Source organism: Thunnus albacares, chromosome 4, assembly GCF_914725855.1.
Source record: "Thunnus albacares chromosome 4, fThuAlb1.1, whole genome shotgun sequence".
In the NCBI taxonomy this organism is placed as follows: domain Eukaryota; kingdom Metazoa; phylum Chordata; class Actinopteri; order Scombriformes; family Scombridae; genus Thunnus; species Thunnus albacares.
This window is the reverse complement of record NC_058109.1, coordinates 5,507,358-5,527,696: the sequence shown is the minus strand read 5'-3', so window position 1 is coordinate 5,527,696 and position 20,339 is coordinate 5,507,358. Positions and strand designations below refer to the sequence as shown.

At 38.6% G+C, this 20,339-nt stretch overlaps 1 protein-coding gene across 1 annotated transcript in view; it reads right to left on the bottom strand.

Annotated features, from left to right (window-relative positions):
* Nucleotides 1-268: 268 nt before the first annotated feature.
* The window catches only part of ptprt (protein tyrosine phosphatase receptor type T), a 280,227-nt gene continuing 260,156 nt past the window's right edge, over nucleotides 269-20,339 (bottom strand). Inside the window, exons 29-36 of the mRNA XM_044348580.1 lie at nucleotides 20,146-20,281; nucleotides 16,997-17,146; nucleotides 16,610-16,783; nucleotides 16,313-16,444; nucleotides 14,546-14,671; nucleotides 12,083-12,246; nucleotides 5,543-5,678; nucleotides 269-3,904 (exon numbers count right to left, since the gene is read on the bottom strand). Of these exons, the coding sequence (XP_044204515.1) occupies nucleotides 3,851-3,904; nucleotides 5,543-5,678; nucleotides 12,083-12,246; nucleotides 14,546-14,671; nucleotides 16,313-16,444; nucleotides 16,610-16,783; nucleotides 16,997-17,146; nucleotides 20,146-20,281 (1,072 nt within the window). The 3' untranslated portion in view covers nucleotides 269-3,850. The remainder of the gene's footprint in view (nucleotides 3,905-5,542; nucleotides 5,679-12,082; nucleotides 12,247-14,545; nucleotides 14,672-16,312; nucleotides 16,445-16,609; nucleotides 16,784-16,996; nucleotides 17,147-20,145; nucleotides 20,282-20,339) is intronic.

The following is a 20,339-nucleotide window of genomic DNA, read 5'->3' as shown; positions in this document are numbered from 1 at the left end:
TCAGTTTTAGGAGTTTTAATAACCAAAATTTTGTAGACTTGTGTACTTTTATTTGCTATAAATTGGCTGATTACCCAGGAAGAGAGAGAAGGGGGAAAATATCTATGAATCCATGTCACTCATTTCTATTATATGCAAGATCTAGTATCACAGGAATATTTTGTTATATGTGTTGCAACATTTAACTGTCTACCAGGTGTATCAGATGAGTACATACAGCGTTAATAATATCAAACACTGGAGGCGGTAAAGAGGAGATGAGATCACATTCAACATTTTGGTCCCTTTATTTCATGTTAACCACATTTCAAACAACTAAACAACCAATGGTAATGGCATCACCAGATCTAAACAACACTTTGCTAGACAAATAATCTTCAGAATAATAATCATACAAAAGAAATGTACAAATTCAAGACAAAAAAAAAACAAAAAACAAAAACAAAGTAAAGCAAACAAAATATAATACAGATGAACGGCCATGAACTAAGCCAATAAAAATAAAGCCATAGTGGAAATAAAAGGGTAAACATTTCTGGCATTCACATAGTCTCCAATACAACAATCTTACTGTGTTTGTCTCCATAGGTCCATTAACGAGCCTGACTGGACTCAAGCAAAAAAACAAACGTAAGCGCAGACTGAACAGTTTGCCACAAGCATGACGGTTCTGGCCAAGAACTTTGAAACTTATGAGAAAACTTTGCTTACTAAAAAAAATGTTCACTAGAGACTGACTTTCAGCTTTGTGAAATATGAAGTTCAAACCTGGGTAACCCTTTATCTCAAAACACAGAGACACCTGCTGTTATGGATTAATGGCTGACTCAAAAGTAAACCACGCAACATGTATGTTTTGTTTTTTTTTAAAGATATTGGCTAACAAAGTGTTCTCTTCGTTAGTTTCCTCTAAAACAGATCTGCGGTGTTTGAAAATTAAGCCCTTAATTTGGTGTCTTGTTCTTTCATTGGCCATATTACTTCAGGCGTAACATACTACTGACTTTGTTGTAGCGCCCAAAAGTGCCCACCTAAATATGATCACAGTTCTTTTGACTCAACACAGTTCAGTAGGTGCAAAAATAAAACTGAGCTTTTGGTGTATTGTTAATTTTTTTTAAAAGCCACCTGCAGATTGAATTCAATTGTGCGCAGTGATATGGAGGACATGGAGTAAACAGAAATTTGGCATACTCTATTCATTTTAGGGCAGTAACTTCTCTACTGATAAGCCTCCTTTCACATCTTAACATTCACAAACTGAAACCATTGGGATGACCGTTTTAAATGGCAGGATTTCATCCCTCTGAAGTGTCTTTGAGCAAGACACTAAGTCAACTAAATGACCTCTCACCCCTATGAAGGAGGGTTACCCTTTTGGAGAGCTGTAGAACAAAAATAAATAAATAAAAAATAGTAAAATATCAGGGGTTCTGTTGCAAGATAAGATAAGAAATCAATTCTGGCACCACACCCACAAAAAAAAAAGAAAAAAAAAAAAGCAGTACGATGAAAATCGGGATTTTCATTTCTGGGCAGAACATCTTATATCAGCCTCCATCAAAGGCAGGTATAAAGGACTGATCAAACGAGGAGGAGATAATAGGGAGCTGAGGTAAGCCTCACATCCTGTATAATTCTCATTAACTTCCACTCTGCTACACGTGTCCGTTGAGCTGCGCTGGCATCTGAACTGTCAGCCATGTTGACCTTCATTTAGCCTGGGGTCAATCACCGACTGGAATCATTTCTGATTAAGACTGGGGAGAGAGATTGTCAAATGATTTTTTTTTTAAACTTGCGCACCTCGGTGGGCTCGACGGAAAGCAAATTTAAGGCTTTGTTTGCAGAGAGGAGAAGTAAAAGTAGTCTGTAGTCATTCATGTCCGATTCTGATTTGCAACTCATATCTGACATGTTGGAATGAGCTCATTTTGGAGATTAACACTTAGCAACTATACTGGAAAAATATGTGCAAACCGTAACAAACCAATATGTTTCTGTACCTACATGTGTTTTGTTAGTTTGGGACACCTTTGGGCTACAGAATCCTCTTTAAACTTTTGATTGTTTTGATGTGTCTTTCCAAAAACGGATTGGCTGACAATGTCATTACAACTGCCCAAAGGTAAATGATAAATAAGGGTAGCTGAGGGTAAACATGGTTGGCCCAGTCATGATTTCAGTTAATAATTTATCCCAGTTTAATTGCAAAGCAAGTATTCAAAACCACACTAATTAGACCCAAAAAATAAGTGGAATATGTTACATTTTGTTTATATTTTTTATCTTCTGGGATGACTATATGGATTTTTCAATTCTCAATAAGTATGTAGTCTGTGAGTGAAGTTCTGACCACATATGAGGGTGATCAGGGACTGAGGGGGGCTTAACAAAAAACATATATTTGAATTTTTTTAGACAACATGTCTAAAATGGACAGACCATAACCGCTGAATCACTGAAAATGACACTGACAGCTTTTAGTGAGTGGTAGTGTTTTGAAATGAAAACCTTTGTTTGCAATGTGTCTGGTGCATGATGTTTGTCTGTTTGTTTGTTTGACTGTGGTTGTCTTATCTTATTTACAACAAGGGTGGATGCACACTATACGATTTTGACACAATTGACTTTCCATAAAGCCATCTAAAAACCAGCCCCAATGGAAAAAAAACCTGGAGCAGAGATAACAACAACAGCGTGACATTTGGTCTTAAAGGCAAGGCATATATATATATTTTGTATTTTGTCTGTGTACTGCTGTTGTTGTTCTTCACCATGCACTTCATTCCACTTAATATAGCTTTTGACTTCATTTTGTTTTTAGCTCTATCTGATAGCATTATTTTCCCAGTGAAAGCAAATTTGTTTGTCAAAAGAAAATCATAAATTACTTTGACTTGACGCAGTATGAAGGTAAAAAGAAATGTTGTTGCATATGAGTGAATTACAAATATATTTAGCATCTACTAGACATGGTCAAAAAGCACTAGCTGCAAAGGAACTGTATCAGCTTGTGATTTCAAAGAGAAAATGCCAGAAAAACAAACATTTTGCTTGCTGGTTTTTGGTTTGATCCAGCAAACTGAATCATGTTCAACAACATCCACATTTCAGCTAAACCCTAAGCCAAACACTTTCCATCACTTCCTATAAATAGTCTGGCTGGAGAAATATTGGGAGTCCAAAATGCTGAGTCTAGGCATCATTTGAACCTCAGCTAAATGTTGAAAGTTCCAAAAAAAAAAAAAAAAAAATCTTCCAGTGTGCATCCAGCCTTCAGAGGGAGACAACATTCAAGGCGTAGAATATATCTAAAAAGGAAATACTGTACAATAATCACATCACAGCCCAGCAGAGAGGACAGAGAGAGAGAGAGAGAAGGGAAAAAAAAGTGGCGCTTTTTTTTTTTTAAACATCTGATTTTGTTTTTTTCAACATATCATTTTTTCTTTTTTCTTTGTACAAGCATGTAAAGTCCCCGGTCTCACTGAAGCGAACGCACACACACACCACGAAAATCACCAGTGTGTATGTTTGTCGCTGTTGTTTTTTTTTTTTTTTTTCTCCTCTGTACAGTTTTGTGTGTGTGTGTGTTGTCACAGGCACACGTATAGATACACACACGCGCACACTCAAATATGCAAGCATGCCGTCTCTTGTTCACACACACACACACACACACACACACACACACACACACACACACACACACACACACACAGGCACACATGCTCACAGATTGGGTTCAGGTCAACACAAAGTAGTTTTTGCACTCTGTGTGTCCCAGTGAGAGTGACAGGCAGCGTCAACGGCGAATCGGAAAAGAGAATTTTGGCACGCAGCTGAATCAGAAGGAGCTGAGTGCCTCGAGAGCCACTTCATAGCAGAACTTGTACTGTTCCTGTGGAGGGACAAACAGAACAAAATGCAAAGGTAAATCATCTGCAAAATTGTTTTTTAATTGCTACACATGGCCGAGCAAAGATGTTGAATACCTTCGTTTAAAATCTAAATATTTTTCAACTTTACGCCTATCCCTGAGCATCAGCTTATGTTGGGAAAAGTCGTGTGTGTTTGTGTTCGTCTTGTTAGCATGCTGTAGTCCTAGCTAGCTGTGCTGATGGCTGTGTGTCTGTCAGCAGGTGTGCTGTAGTCCTTGGGTGGGGCTAACAAATTGATCATTTCTTTATGAAGATGAGAAATGTGTTGAGACAGCTGCTACCTGTGTGTATGTGTGTGTGTGTGTGTGTGTGTGTGTGTCAGTCTGTTTCTGGAATACAAATGTGTGGTGGTATCTGAATACATGAGTGTGTGTAGCCATGGAGAGAACTGCATCACCTGTCACACATAGAAAACAACTGCTCCAGGTTCTTGGCTACAGCAGTATGTCTGTTTCTGTTTAGTGTATGGAAACATCTGTATCTATCTTAATGCATACATCTTAATGCAGAGACTATCTGTTCATGCTGACCCACTCACCAGACAGATAATAGATACCGAATGACAGACTCTGGACTTGATGAAGTTATGAAATTAACATTAAACAACCCCTTATACTTAAAGGACAGGTTCACAATGTTTAAATTCTGACTTGAAACAACAGTCAGGTGTACATATAAACTAAAAGAGGTTTTCCTTGCTGTAATCATTCCTCCTGTTCATACTGGCTATTAACAGATCCCCTTCAAATGTTGTTTCAATGTAAGTGATGGAGGCCGAAATCCACAGTGTGTCCACACGGTCATTTAGTGCAAAAATGCATTTAAAAGTTTATTTGAAGCTTATATGAGGCTTCAGCAGTCTGAGTTAGTCATATCAAGTGGATATCTGCCACAGTTACAGTCTTTTTAGCATATAATTCCCTCTTTGTGTTTCCTCGTCCAGTGTTTCCCTGTTGAGCTGCGGTGGAAGTATAGTAACAAAAAGAGGAACTTTGGCACTAAAAAGACTGTAACGTTGAAAGATATCTACTTGTTTTGACTCATTTAGACGGCTGATACCGCATATAAGCTTCAGATAAAGGAGGGAGGCTTGTGGATGTTTTTTTTTAAATTGTGAACCTGCTTTAAGCAAAGTTAAGTTGGTTAAGTTAAAGTAACTAAAACTACTTGGTGAAGGTCAGAAGAAGGCCGCCTTCATAAAAGCAGCATTAATTAATTAACACAACGTGAAATGCAAAACTCTACCATCCCGACTTTCCAACTGACTACATAACAGATGCACTTCTTCCTGCCTTGACACAGACCAGCGACTCCTGACCTTTGTAATTGGACATGCAGTCAATCATGTGCTGCAGAATTGTCAAATATGAAGACAGGGCCTGAGCAATACAATACATAATCTGTATTATAAATAATTGTCACATTTATCTCTCATTATAAATGGTGATTTATGAGATTTCCTTTCTCATGCTGGCTTTCTTTTTATACGTTTGTCTGAAATTATGAAAATTTAGAGATTTTGGACTGGACTTTGCTTAAATGTCGGGTTAAACGTCCAGTTAGATGCCACCACCTGCAAACTGATTGTGAGTCCTCACCATAGTCTCCACCATGTTAGTCTTGTTGTTTCTCAGCGTTTTGACGGTGTGGAAAACATCCACAATGTTCTGCTGCTGGATCATCTCATTGATGCTGCAGATGGCACAGAACGTCCCAGAACGCCCTCCGCCGGTACTGCAGAGGAAGAGGAGGAAGGAGGAGGAAGAAGGTAGAGCAGGGGGGAGGGAAGAGAAGGGAAAGAAGAAGGACAGAAGATCTTCATCATTAAACAATATCATCATCCTGGATACCTTGGTGTGTACGCCAAAATCATTACTCTGATCACAAAGATAAAGAAAAAATAAGAAAACAAGAGCTTGAGAAGTGAAGGAAGGACAGAAAAGGAACGGAGAGAATTAAGAAAGAGAAAGAGCTGCTTTGATGCTCCACAAGTCAGATGTTCCTTCTCCTCCTTTACAGAACAGCAGGAACTTGCTTTTTTCCTGTAATCACCCTGGGAGCCAGGCTTTTAAAAATGTGTTTATCATAGAATTTAATGTTTCTTTCAGGCATTTCTCTTTTCCTCCGAGTTATTCTCCTGCCTCCGCTTTGTTGCAGCTGAGGTTGATTGTGTTATCCTTTTTAAAAAATGCTCTTGAAACCTATGACCCCTGAAGAGAGAGAACTTTCAATGGATTTAAAAAAAGATCTGATAAAACAGTTTTTGAGAGGAATGTTAAACATTTAATGAAATAAGGAACATTTACTTTAACAAGTTCAAGTCTGTAATTTCAGATTTCAAAGAGCTTCATGACTTCTCAAAATTAAAAATACCAATGAAGGAGACAGGACATATCCTGCTGCCCAATATGTATCAACATGCCACAACCTGAAAGACCTAGACACATCCAGCACACACACACACACACACACACACACAAATACATGCATAGAATATACTATATATATATATATATATATATACAGTATATAATTAATATACAGTATAACAATCTTAATGTTGTGTTCATGTTCATAGTATTGCTATTTTTACTGTCTAAATATTTGGACAAATTGTATTTTGATGCTTTAGCAACATTGTTCACAAAACTTTCATGCATATAAAGCCTATTGAATTGAATTGAATTGATTTATTTATTTGTTGTGATGGTCTTAAAAAGGCAGGCCCATGTTTGGGGTTGTTTGTGTGCAGGAGGAATGTTTTTCTGTTTAGAAAAGCAACATTGAAGCAACATGGGAAATTGTTGACATTGGTAATTGTTCAGGGTTAGGGTTAGGGTTGGTTTAGGGTTATGGTTAGGGTTAGGGTAGGTTTAGGGTTAGGGTAGGTTTAGGGTTATGGTTAGGGTAGGTTTAGGGTTAGGGTAGGTTTAGGGTTATGATTAGGGTTAGGGTAGGTTTAGGGTTATGGTTAGGGTAGGTTTAGGGTTATGTTTAGGGTTAGGGTAGGTTTAGGGTTATGATTAGGGTTAGGGTAGGTTTAGGGTTAGGGTAGGTTTAGGGTTATGGTTAGGGTAGGTTTAGGGTTAGGGTTATGATTAGGGTTAGGGTAGGTTTAGGGTTATGATTAGGGTTAGGGTAGGTTTAGGGTTAGGGTAGGTTTAGGGTTATGATTAGGGTTAGGGTAGGTTTAGGGTTATGGTTAGGGTAGGTTTAGGGTTATGTTTAGGGTTAGGGTAGGTTTAGGGTTATGATTAGGGTAGGTTTAGGGTTAGGGTAGGTTTAGGGTAGGTTTAGGGTTATGGTTAGGGTAGGTTTAGGGTTATGATTAGGGTTAGGGTTATGTTTAGGGTTAGGGTAGGTTTAGGGTTAGGGTAGGTTTAGGGTTAGGGTAGGTTTAGGGTTATGGTTAGGGTAGGTTTAGGGTTAGGGTTATGGTTAGGGTAGGTTTAGGGTTATGATTAGGGTTAGGGTTGGTTTAGGGTTATGTTAGGGTAGGTTTAGGGTTAGGGTAGGGTTAGGTTAGGGTGGGTTTAGGGTTATGGTTAGGGTTAGGGTAGGTTTAGGGTTATGCTTAGGGTTAGGGTAGGCTTAGGGTTATGCTTATGGTTAGGGTTAAGGTTAATGATTGAATAAAGTTCTGCATGTACTTTTTAAAGTGTGAAAACAGTAAAGAGAATTAAAATAACAAGGTCTAATTGGTTTTCTAATAGTAGGATTAAAGTTCACTGTACAGTATGTACTCTGTGCAGTGAGTACATCCACTGCATACAGGCTCTGGAAAGCCATATTTGAGACATTAGAAGACTTTTTCAAGTTTCCTAAACTGAAAAAATTATGACAAAAGTTGTATAAAGGCTAAATGGGACAAAGAATGACAGGGTGTTGACAGAGTGAAGAAACCTGTCAGTGCATTGAGAAAAAGAATAAGAGCTCCACTAATGGATTTATGACATTTGGATATATTTGAACACCTTAAATTTGATTTTTTTAAAGGCTATATAAAGAGAATGACCTGCTGTAATGGACAAAAGTGCAGTGATGCAAACATATTTGTGTGTTTACTGGCTTTACGCCTCAACCAGCAGTCAGTGCTCTGCCAGTCAGCAGTCAGACCACCCACCATGAAAAGACTTTCCCATCTCTCCTGGTTCCAGCTGAATTCCTCCAGTATTCAGACTGAATAAAACATTCTTTTACTGAGAGGTGGAGTGGCAGCCATCACAAAATCACCCACTATCGACCGACTCAGCATTAGCAATACCAAGACCACTGCGGTTCTCCAATCCAACTTAAATAGTGTCAGATAAGTGGTCAGTTTTTGTTGACTTTGATGCTCTTGCTGAAGGTCTATAATTTAATGCTTTCATATGTGGTAAAAGTTTAAACCAGTGATTTTAACTAAAAATATTTGTTATTCAAAACATTTGCCACAAGACCTATGGTTGACAAGCTTTTTCACTCAAAATCCCTTAAAATAAAGTATTACCTCTGCCAATTTTCACGGTTTTATTGCATGTTTGCACAACACCTGGGGTCTTCATTACACTGAGTTTGGTGAACATATGAGATTTAAATTTAAAATGCAAAGGTATTCCTTATGCACTACTTTCCTGACTTCATGTTAGCAGTTTTTTGGGATGCTTGTTAAGTGTCAAAAGATAATTTCTAGGTAGAGAGAAAATGAGAGCAAATGCATTTTACATCAGTGCTGTCAGGTACACCTCAGGGCTAAAGCACATTAATATTATAAACCTAATGACTGAAAAACAACCAGCAAACCCATTAAAATCAATACAGGTCAAGACTCAAGTGGTGCTGAGGGTCAAGGCAACTCAATAACTTCCACTATTTATATAGAAATACATATGGTTGGTAGTTTATTTACCTCAGGTATCTGAGTGGCAACCAGTAAGCTCTTTAAATCAAAACAAGTACCAGCCCATTGTAAAATAAACTGCCACAAACATGCAGCTGAAGCCCCAGAACATTTCTTCCTCTACAATCATCTTTGCACTGTTAGCCTCTTACATGTTTCTATTGTGAAAATGGTTTATATTTAAAAGAATATTTGTGTTGATTAGTGGTGGTTCTAAATTGTAGCAGAGAACAGTGCTTTGTGTTTGGTAAATGGTTGGTAGTGATCTAAATGTCCCTTTATGAAAATGTGAAAAATTTCTTTTTTTTTTTTTTTTTTTTATTAAATGATCAAAATCTCTATGTGCACAAGGTGTTGTGGCTACAAATTATATTACTGTGTTCCTCCATAAAACTGGATGTTGTGACAACAGCATGAACCTTTTTTTCTGTGTCAATTAAGCAAATGAATGGTTGAAGGATGTTATCACAACTTGGATTTTATTTTCGTAGGTTTGGTTATTGTTTGTCTTGGTTAAGATACATTAACATTGTAGAAGAAGAAGAATGTGGCAAGATACATGAGCAGTCAGATGCTCATACAGGTTTTAAACAAACTTCCAGGTTAGCCAAACTTTCTAGGAGGAGAAACCAATGTGAACAGTAAAATTTTAAGTTTGATCAATCCTACTGTACATGCTGTAACTGTGCACACCCAGTTTTCTTGTGCAAGATTGAGTTTTATTCCCAAATAAAGTAATGATCTAATTTGGTGAGTACAATGTCTTCCTAACTGATTGAAACCTACAAACACATGAATGAAATCAAACTGCTACATTCTGTGATTGTATTAGGGATCTGCTGGAACAAGACAACTCAGTATTTTGCTTATTCTCTTCTATCTAAATTACACATGTATATACCTTTTAAATATATACAGCACAGCTAGACTGATGTGTTTAATGTGCTGCTACTTGAACAGGTTTCCCCAGTGTGGTTTGCTGAAAATGAGACATTTGCTTAGCATTAAAGACCCATCAGACTCCAACCTCCAGGATAAGTGAAGAGCAGAAAAATAATCCATTTTCACCAGCGACTGATTGAACCATCATGTTTCTCCTTATCTCAGGTATTACTGAGTCTGTGAAATCAATAAGCTGGGCTGATTAGCCAGTGTAGCCGTCTTTATCCAGAAGCAGACGAAGCTTGCATCTCCGTCACTCACATTTACTAGGGTGGATCATAACAGTGGAAAGCAATTAAAAACTAAATTATATTTCGAAATTACTTTTTTTGTCTTTATTTATTGTTATTTATATAAAAGAACATAAATCATTGAAAACTTTTAATCATTTTGTACATTTGAAATGGTTTGTACCTCATTTTGTACATTTCCTTTGTACATCACTTTGGACAAAAGTGTCTGCCAAATGAATAAATGTACATTTTAATTTAAAAAAAGTACAATAGCCAAAAGTGACTGATTCACTTGAGCTGGGAGGTTAGAGGACAGGATTTAATGCTCTGTTATTATCTATTTTTCCACAAAGTACCAGGTATTAAACTATTGATTTTGTAACAGTCAATAGATGAGTTAAGATCCACTAGTTTTATTTTTAGCTACAGTAGAATTGATAATGTCTCCTGTTGTTTATTTTAGTGATTAACTATTTATGTCTTGCAGCTGAAAACATGTTTAAACATTAGTGAACAAGTGACAGGCCACCAGTTGACAATAGTGGATTATTTTACAAAAGTATTAAAATCATGAACATAAAGTGACTTTTATATCTCCGAATATGTTGCCTAGAAGAGATCTGAAAAATATAAACTATTTATTTAGAAATAACAGAGAATTAAGATATTCTTGAGTTTTGAATTAGAAACAAATTTGTTTTAACTGTAACAACATATTATTACAAACTCTTTCTCTCACACATAGGAAACACTGAAAAGAAAAGAAAACCTCACAGCAGCTAGAAGAAACAAATCAATGCCAATTCTGATTGGCCCAATGAGCTGTGACAGGGGATGCTGATTGGATGAGCATCAGTGATGTGCCTAGGGCAATGTTTGGAGTGTGTATGCATGTGTGTGTGTGTGTGTGTTTGTGTGCGTATGTGTCATTGCAAGTGAAGTTCCCTGTAATCTCTCTTCTATAGATTTTACAGCCTCTGTTTCCCTCCCTCATTATCAGCTTCATTTGTTCTGCTCAGATAGGAACTGGATGGAGCTGAGCAGTGTTCGTGCACTTGTGTGCAAACACACAGTCATGTATACACACATGCATGTGTGTGTAATTACTATTATTGCACCTTGTTTAATAGATACACTTACTCTGGTAGTGCCTCTGGTTTACTATATATACTGTATACTTCCATATAGCACATTAGTGGTATTGCTGTGCTTTCTGGAAATCAATATTCTGCAAATATTGCATTTCGGTCTTGTTATCCAGTCTAGAAATAATAGCAATGCAGCCTAGCAAACAGTCCTAAAATACAATGTGTATGAAATCATAAGTGCTCAGCCAAATCAACATAATCTGAAAATTATTTTAGCTGTATTACCGGCTGAGCCTGAAGTCATTTCCTGTACTTATATTGTAACTTGAAAGATGATTTATAGCTTGAAATAATAATGTATATAATCTTTGATGCATCAACCAAGACCTTACAAAACAATAGAGATGTATGGTCCAAATATTTAAAATTAATGTGATAATCTCTATGCAACTTTCGGGTTGTAGGCTGAGATCAGACACAATTTATATTACTTATATTTTATATATGTGCCGGGTTTACAATGCTATTAAACTATAATGAATATGAACCTTCTTTTATAGCATTTATGAATAGTTCCTTTCCACTTTTTTTACTGAAGTGCTGAATATGTTTGGCTTCTTTATCAGCAACCTTCAAACATAACTGAACTGAGATGAATGTTGAGTTTATGCCATCTGTATATCTGACACATCAGTGGGGGGAAAATAAAGCACAAAAGAACCCAACACATAGGAACGGTAAGTCTAGACATACCATATTTCGTATATATCATTATAAAGCTGTGTGTGTGTTCTTTTAGAGAAAGTGTATTTTATCACTGTATCTCAGCATCTTTCACCTCCCAGTTTCTCCCATTCTTCCTCACACACACACACACACAATAAGGGCACATTTGTACATTTTCCTGTTGATCTATCATCCCAGTGAGCATCCTTTGTTTCAGTCTTTTTTACCCTCTTCCCTACTTTTTTTCTCAAATTATGGTGTTGAACTTACAGGCAGTGTACAACAGTCCTCCCATCTCCTCCGTCGTACTGTTCCTGCCACTTAGCCAGCCTCCTGACCAACTGGAGGATGGAGCGCTTAGAGAGAGGCGTGTCCCTGTAGGCCGGCCAACCGATGAACTGGAAGTGTTGCACCAGGCGATAACCGTCTTGTGGCTGAGGAGAGAGAGGATAGAGGATTTGGATTTTTATCACCACAGCTGTCATCACCACAGTCAACATCATGCAGAAATTCCACGGGGAGTGTAAAAATGGGTAAACAACTGAAACACCTTCCAAAATATCTACATCATCTCACAGTGGTCTTGCCAATGCTTTTGTTTCTCAGAATGAAGAGCAAATTTTCCATGAAACCTGAGAAATAAATGTGTTTGTAGGTCTAATTTCAGGATGAGAGTACAGTTTTTCATTTTACATTGTAAAGTGTTTGTAGTGGATGATTTTGCAGATCCAGAAAGCCTTGACATAGTGACCATCTTGAATCTGAAGGTTTGCCTTTTGGTTTTACTGAAGATGGTGAAAGGGTTAGACAGTAGTTGGAAGGAAAGGTCACTGGACTAATTTCTTCTGCCAGTACCAAAAATTCTGAGACCAGCACGAGGATTTAAAACACTATTTTATTTATAGGAAGAAGCTGCTAGTCTTCTCAGTGTTGGTCTCATTTGTTACTCATTTTGCAGAGATTTACTTAAACCAAACTGATACATAAGACATTTTTTTCATGTGTTAGCAGATTGTTGTGCTCCAATTAGTTCTTGTTTTTTTTTTTTTCTTTTCAAAAAGAGATGGGATTGGACTCAACAAAGAAGGCATCCTATAATGTTTAATTCAATTTTATGGCAGACAAAATGTTTTCACTCATCTGGCCCGAGGCAGTTGGCATCCACCACCTAAAACACCAAAAACCACCATCACTGTCAGACTGATTTACTGCTAGGTTTGCCTCACATGCATATGCGCGTTGACATTTACACACACACAACCAGTCACATACTAACATACATATAAACACATGTATACAGCTTTGGGTTTTTTCTCTCCTGTCTTTCTATTTCTCCTCTTCCCTTCTTTCTCTCTCTATCTATTTCCTCCTTTTTATCTTCCCTTGCAATCAACTCCTGTTTCTAACTTTTTTCTTAGCCTCACTCCTCTTCATTTTCTTCGCCCCTCTGACTCTCTCTTTCTCTACTTTTCCTTCCCTTCAGGATTCTTCATTTCTCTTTTTATCCTCTCCTTTTTTTGTGTATTTCCCTTTCTCCCTCTCTCTCTCTCAAACCATTTCTCTCTCTCTCTCTTCATTTGATGGCTTAGTGGTTAGTGGTACAGACTCAGCTAGGTTGGAGCTGCTCTCACAGTGTGAGATGTGCTGTTGTGGCGATGATATGAGCCATTTCACGCTAGACTGGTGATGTGTGTGAGAGGGAGAGCGGCAGAGAGAGAGAGAGAGAGAGAGAGAGAGAGAGGAGAGTTTGAATATAGAGAGTAGGGTAGTGGGGAGTTCACTAAGCACTATAGGAGCATGCAGACGATAGGGCGCTGTCAGAGTTGTACCGTCAGTGATGGGTGGGAGAATGAGATGAGAAGGGAGTAACAAGAGGTGGCCAGATAAAAGAAAAGGAAGAAAGAAGAGAAGAGAAATGTGGAGGGAAGTGGAAAAGAGGAAGAATAAGGAGAGGAAGGTTTTAAAAATGATCTGTTGTTAATGCTCCACCTGCTACCACACTGCCATTTTCTCTATGGAGAACTCGCTCAACCAGGACTCAGTTAGCCTGTTAGCAATGTAGTTGGTTTGCTACAGTGTCATTTTGCTAGATGTTTAGGGGAAAGTAAAGGTCACATAAAATGAAAAAAATTCCTTTTCTGTGTTGTTACATTGTGTTCCTGAGTGTATCGTTCCACTTTCTTTTGGTATATGTCGAATATAGGTCAAGAAATGCATATTGGGTAGTTTTTATCTGAACATCTAAACCATTTTGTATTTCTGTTAACTGTCAGGCAAGTGATCCTTAGTCTGCCTGGTAAAATATCAGTTTAAGTCCCTAAAGTTCTGCTCCAACATCCATTTTTTGTGTGGAAAAACATTACACCCAGTAACACTAATCCACAGGCCCGTAATAGCATTGATATTGTGAACATACAACCATTTGGACACAAACCTATGTTTATCTCGCTCGCTGTAGGACAACCTTCAGGTCAACAATAATATAATATTATATTGTCTCAATAATGAACTAATGTTTCAGTGTGATCTATGGGGGAGTTGCTTTATATTTGAAGGTGGTCTCCATTGCCGTATACCTGCACTCAACAGCACTTCACAGCACAAGGAAAGGTTCCACCGGATCCATATACTGTACATTATACATGAAAAGAACTATTTTTTAAAACTTTGAACCTTCAAAACAAAACAAACTAGTCTGATATGAAACCATGAAGGCTTTAAGGATGTGAGTACCCTGGCCATGTTGCAGATCCTGAAGATGCGGTTGATGATGTCTTCATCGATGTCTGCTGAGATGAACTCGACTTGAATGGGACCATAGCAACACGAACTCTTCTCCGGCCAGTACTGCATACATAACTATAGAGAACAAAGAAGGAGAGAGAGAAGGAGAAAGTGGGGAAGAGGAGGATGGAACGTAGAAGAGAAAGACAAAGAGAGAAACAATAAAGTTAACCAGGTGCATTCAAACTGGATTTTCTTTCAAAATGCATAACGGTGTAATTAATAGGCGGAAAGATGACACCATAAAACCTTGTGTGAATCCATCCAATCAATTATTAACATCATCAGCTCCATGGCTGGATGTGAATTCAATTTCCGAGCTTTTATACGTCCACTCTGAGGCCTGATAAAAGAGTTATCTGCATGTGGAATGTAATACTTGAAATGAGATAGAGCTGGCTTTCTGAAAAAATCATCACAAATGAAAATAAGACTGTAATTTCAGCAAATTTTTCATCCACAAAACTGCCAGACAAACAAGAGAAATAATGCTGAGGATATTTTTAACCAGTTTGTATTCATTTAAGATGCCAGACGTGAGATCCACAGCTACTCTACAATTAACACTGGGGGGAAATGAGACAACTAAATCAAGCCTGTGTTGATTACATGATTACATGCATTGCTACAATTTTCGCCATTTTCCCTGCATATATAACTTCCTCAAAGGTAGTTTGATAGAATGAGCTATACGGATAGCTGATTACAAGATTGGTGACTGATAGTAATCCAGAGGAAAAACAATACTTTGAAGGGGACACATCATGCACATTTCTAGGTCTATATTTATATTCTGGGGCTCTACTAGAATATCTTTGCATAATTTATAGTTCAAAAACCTCCTTATTTAATTTATACTGGCCGGTTCCAGAGGCTCTATAAACAAACAGTAGTAGTAGGATTTCACTTCTTTTTCTCATTCTTTACTCAAAATGACAACTTCTCAAATACATCCATATATGTTCAAGCCTGACGTGGATACAGAATATGAGAATGGACATCCTCAGCGTCCAAGATTATGGAACATATGGCTATTAATGGATATGTGTGGCAAGCTGACATCAGTTCATTGGGAAGGTAAAAAAAAAACATTGCAAAGGAAGCATTCAGGGCAGGCTGAAACCTTGACTTTACAGGGGACGTTTTTACATACATTCACCTCAAGGTTTGGAACTTTGACCGTTTTTAACATGGACATCTGACAGCGTAACAGTGTATAAATGACAGAAAATCACAAAAAGCGTATTATATCCCCTTTAGAATTCTAAATCAATGCTTTGGCCGTCACTGGCAAGGTACAGTATTTGTAACCACCTTTAGAAAAACAGCTGCAGAGTGTATATTAACAATTAACTTTTGCATTTTAGATTTGGGAAGATTTTAAGTTCATGAATTCAATAAATACAAATACAAGGGAATACAAAAATGCAAACAAGCACTCTGTTTATTTCTTCTTTCTGTTTTTAGTCATTTTGGGTCAGAGGCTTGATTGTGCAGAACTGTAACTAAAAACTTCTCAGCTGTCAGGATGCAATACCAAGGGGTTGTCAATACTTATTGACATTCATGAAAAATGTGTCTGGATGTATAGATCAGGCCCTGTTATGTTACAGTCGGTGTGTCAGCTTCTGATTGTCTGTTTTCTGGCCTTTTTCTGAAACAAAATTAGACAAAAACAGGGAATACATATGTATGTGTGTGTTTGTGTGTTTGTACCTGCGCCGCATCCATCTCGTTGAGCATTACAATGGAAGAGCAGTTGTAATCAAACACCAGCCTCCAGAAGTCGCCCATGGTGTTTGGCAAAGGATGCTGAGTAACAATGAAGGCCGCTGGCTGTTTGTGGCTCTGGAGTGTTGAGATGGACCACAAATAAATAACAACAGCGAGCACAGGATAAATAAAACAAGTGAAGAGAACAACGGCAAGATATCAAGGAAGTCTCTGCAGCATTAAAAAAGTACATTATAAAAAAGTCAACACACACATTCACATCCCAAAATATACACTTACGTCCATTAATGCAGCGTTGATGTAATTCGAGCTCTCTCCATCCACAGATATGAGGAAAGGCAGGCATCGGTCTGCTGATAGAACGTCCATACTACGGTTCTTGTCGTGGTTTCTGGGTAGCAAACCCACGCTGCAGTCTTCTGGACGGACTCTAGGGGTCACTATGTTCAGAGTCTGATAGACAGGAAAAGAGTTTATTAAGTCTACTTTAAGTTTACTCACCTGGGGACAAAAAAGGTGGCCCCCAATCAGTTGTTTTAATCTTAAAACCTGTTTTTACTTAAGGTTAGGATTATATTTAGGTTAGGGGTAGGGTCTCCAGTCAATGTCCACACAAATCAAGAGTCACAAAAACAAGAGTTTGTGTGAGTGTGCGCGTGTGTCTACCTGGAACTCGTCTTTAATCTGGCTAGAGTTGGTCTGTGGGTCCAGTCTGCTGATGTTGTAGTAAATGGCTCTGAACTCACACACTGGTATGGCTGTGTTCCCACATAGACATGCCTCCAAGATGGCATCATGAACAAACACATACTGCTCCTGCAACATGAACAAAAACAGATGAAAGAAAGTCAAAAAAGAGAAAAAAAAACTCTGGCCTTTGTGTGTACATAGATTTTTTTATTCTTGAACCTGCATGTGACCCCCCGGACTCAACTGTGGTTTCTCAGTAGAGCTGTAAGCGTTGACACCTCCGGGACAGAGGACGCGGTTGCGCTAAGCTGCATCTCCTGCCTTTTCAAGTCTCCGACAAACTCAAACATTCCACTGTGAGCGTGTTTTTTTTTTTTTTGTTTGCTTTGTGCGTGTGAATTCATTATTTGTGTACTCATGCTCTCTCAGCAGCCCTGAAAGTGAATTAAAAGGGAGTAGTGCTTTGCCCTGCAGTGTTTCTGTGCTTTGGATCAAGTGTGCTCTTTGTGCTCCAACCAACGAGCTCGCTGTTAAAAGCATCAGCCACCATGAGCTACACACAGCGGCTGCCACTGTGCATGTTAATTCACCCCTGTCTGTCTCTCTCTCTCTCTCTCTCTCTCACTCCATCCATCCATCCGGTTTTATCTTGCGTTTTTTTCTTTTTCTTTCTCGCTCTTGTTTTCTCTCACACTTGTGTTTGTCTGCTGTCTTTCGCCATTTCAATTTGCTTCTCACTTTATCTCTCCGTCTCTTTCTCTCTCTCTCTCTCTCTCTCTCTCTCTCTCTCTGACGAATGTTAATTTTTGCCCTTGGAGCGGAGAGGAGAGTTTTAAAAGCATTGCTGAAATGACCTCCCCTGGCCATTATCTACTCTAGTGACACACACACACACACACACGTATGTAAAAGTCATGTATGCACACACGGTCATACTGTAAGCACACACAAGCCAACCAGCATAAACAGACAAGCAGTCATTCAGACACTGACCCACACACACAAACACACACACACACACACATCTTTCCCCTGCGCCTTTTAAAAGATTAATTGCTTTGTGTTGTTCAGAGCCGGATTATAATAGCGTCAAGCGGCCTCAACACTGACACAAATTGCTCCCACACATATTCAAAAGGCAGGGCAGGATACATTTAGCTTGGTTTCAAGAGGAATAAAAAACACACACAAACGAGCGCACACACACACACAACTAGCGTTCATACCACTGCTGTCATGAAAAACACTCAAAATGATGCCCTGGGTAACTTTTCTCAACCTAGCACTTCTAAAAACCCATTCAAAAGTCAATTTCAGAGCTTGAGCTGTCAGTCTGCAAATGAGGCTGTTTTTTTTTTTTTTTTCTTTATTCCCAGTGAAGTTGACTTTTTCAGATACGCAAGGTTTTAATCAGTAATACAAATGGAATGCAGAAGCCGAATGGATTAGGTCGGCTTAAAGGTAGCTTAAAGTAGAAATGAATACTTCTGTTCCAAAATGAAACACCCACATGTGGAGATGCCAGCTCTTTAATAACGGTTGATAACGCGAAATTAGAACACATTACGGAACCATGTAAAGAATAGTGAGTAACCAAAGTCCTCGACTGACAAAAAGACAACTTTTAAGGAAACAGGTTCTCCGTGTTTAAGAGATATTGTACAATAAACTTGAGGAAATCCAGCGGCTCGATAAACCAGTAACTTAATCATCATCGAATAAGTGCTATTTATCCCAATTAGGGAAATTAATCTAATGAGTTTACTCTGGTTGGGTTAGAATAAAATCATTTTGGCCCCGAAGAAAGTTATATCCAACTCAGCTGGAAGTAAGTTTTGGCAAAACTTCAAAAGTAATGCAAAAGTACAAACTTACAGTGAGTGTGTGTGTGTGTGTGTGTGTGTTTGTGTGTCAGCATCTCACACCATGTTCCTTACCACAAGCTGAGAGCTGCTACATACACACACCGAGCGAGTTCGAATGTGTGTATGAGCGTGTGTCTGATTTACAGAGTGTGTGCGCTGTATGTGTGTGTTTGTACTAGTGTCATCTATTATTCAGCAAATATTTAATATTGATAGAGTGATTGGGATGGATGATGTACTGTGTTTCCTCAAATAGTTTACCTCAACTGCAGAAGGTAACAAGCTTTATTGGAAGCAGGTTAATATTAAAGAGAGGCTTTTATTTTTAATTCCTTCTGTTTGATAAGTATATTTGCTTATATTTTAGTAACAAACCTCCTTGTTTTCTGATCTGCTTCTGTTTGCTGTAAAATTTTTGTATTGCCTGCCGTGCATGTACTTGTATAACTGGAGTTACATCCAGGTAACTACTATTAACTTTGATGTGCGGAAGAATAATTCAAGAGCTTGAGTTCCACCTGGAACATTTTGGCAATGCACCACTTATCTGTAGCATGCAGGTAGCATGCTCATGGATGGATGCCAAGTTACCCTGGATACCCATGCTCATGTTGTGTCATTGCCTTCATTATTATAAAATATGCGCTGTTATCCCCGTATTTAAATATCGCACCTCCTCTGTCCCCCTTCCTCTCTCTGTACAGTCACTTAGAGGGCAACTGGAGTTAAATCCAGGTAACTACTATTTATGCTTAACTGACATGCACGTTATATGACAGGCACCCTTGCCCCCCCCCCCTCCCCCCCCCCCCCCCCCCCCCCCGGCCTGTTTTTGGGGCCAGCCTTTTATTTGTTTGTATCAACCATGCACTCGGCCGTTAGGGTTAGGGTTAGGGGGTTAGAGTGGACCCGACTTTTAATCGATCTTTTATTTGAGGAAATATGGTAAGACTGCAGCACTGAGATACTCTGTGTCTCTTTCTATGCTCCTGCTTATCATATTTCTCACAGACACATAGACAAGAATGAAACTGAACATCCCAACACTTCACTGGAAAGTTTTAAAAATGCAGGACTACAATTTTGCAAGTATTGTCGTCCAACTAAAGAATGTACGTGTCTTTAGTGTGCATCTATGCATATGCACGCCCACCTCTGTCAGGACCAGGTGGAGTCACTGACGTGTGTGGGTAGGAATTTAAACCCCGTGTGATGTGTCTGTACATCGCGTGTGGGCGTATCGTGTGTCTTTACACTTACCTCTGTCTGAACCATGTTGACTCGTTGTGATCTCAGCTCTCGGATGCAGTTGAAAATGTCCACCACGCCTTCGTTCTCCGCCATGTCCAACATGATGTCCACCGCGATGAAACAGCCCGTCCTCCCTGCGCCGGCACTGCAGAGATACATAAACAACCGCAATATTGACTTTCTATTGAATAAATATCATTAAT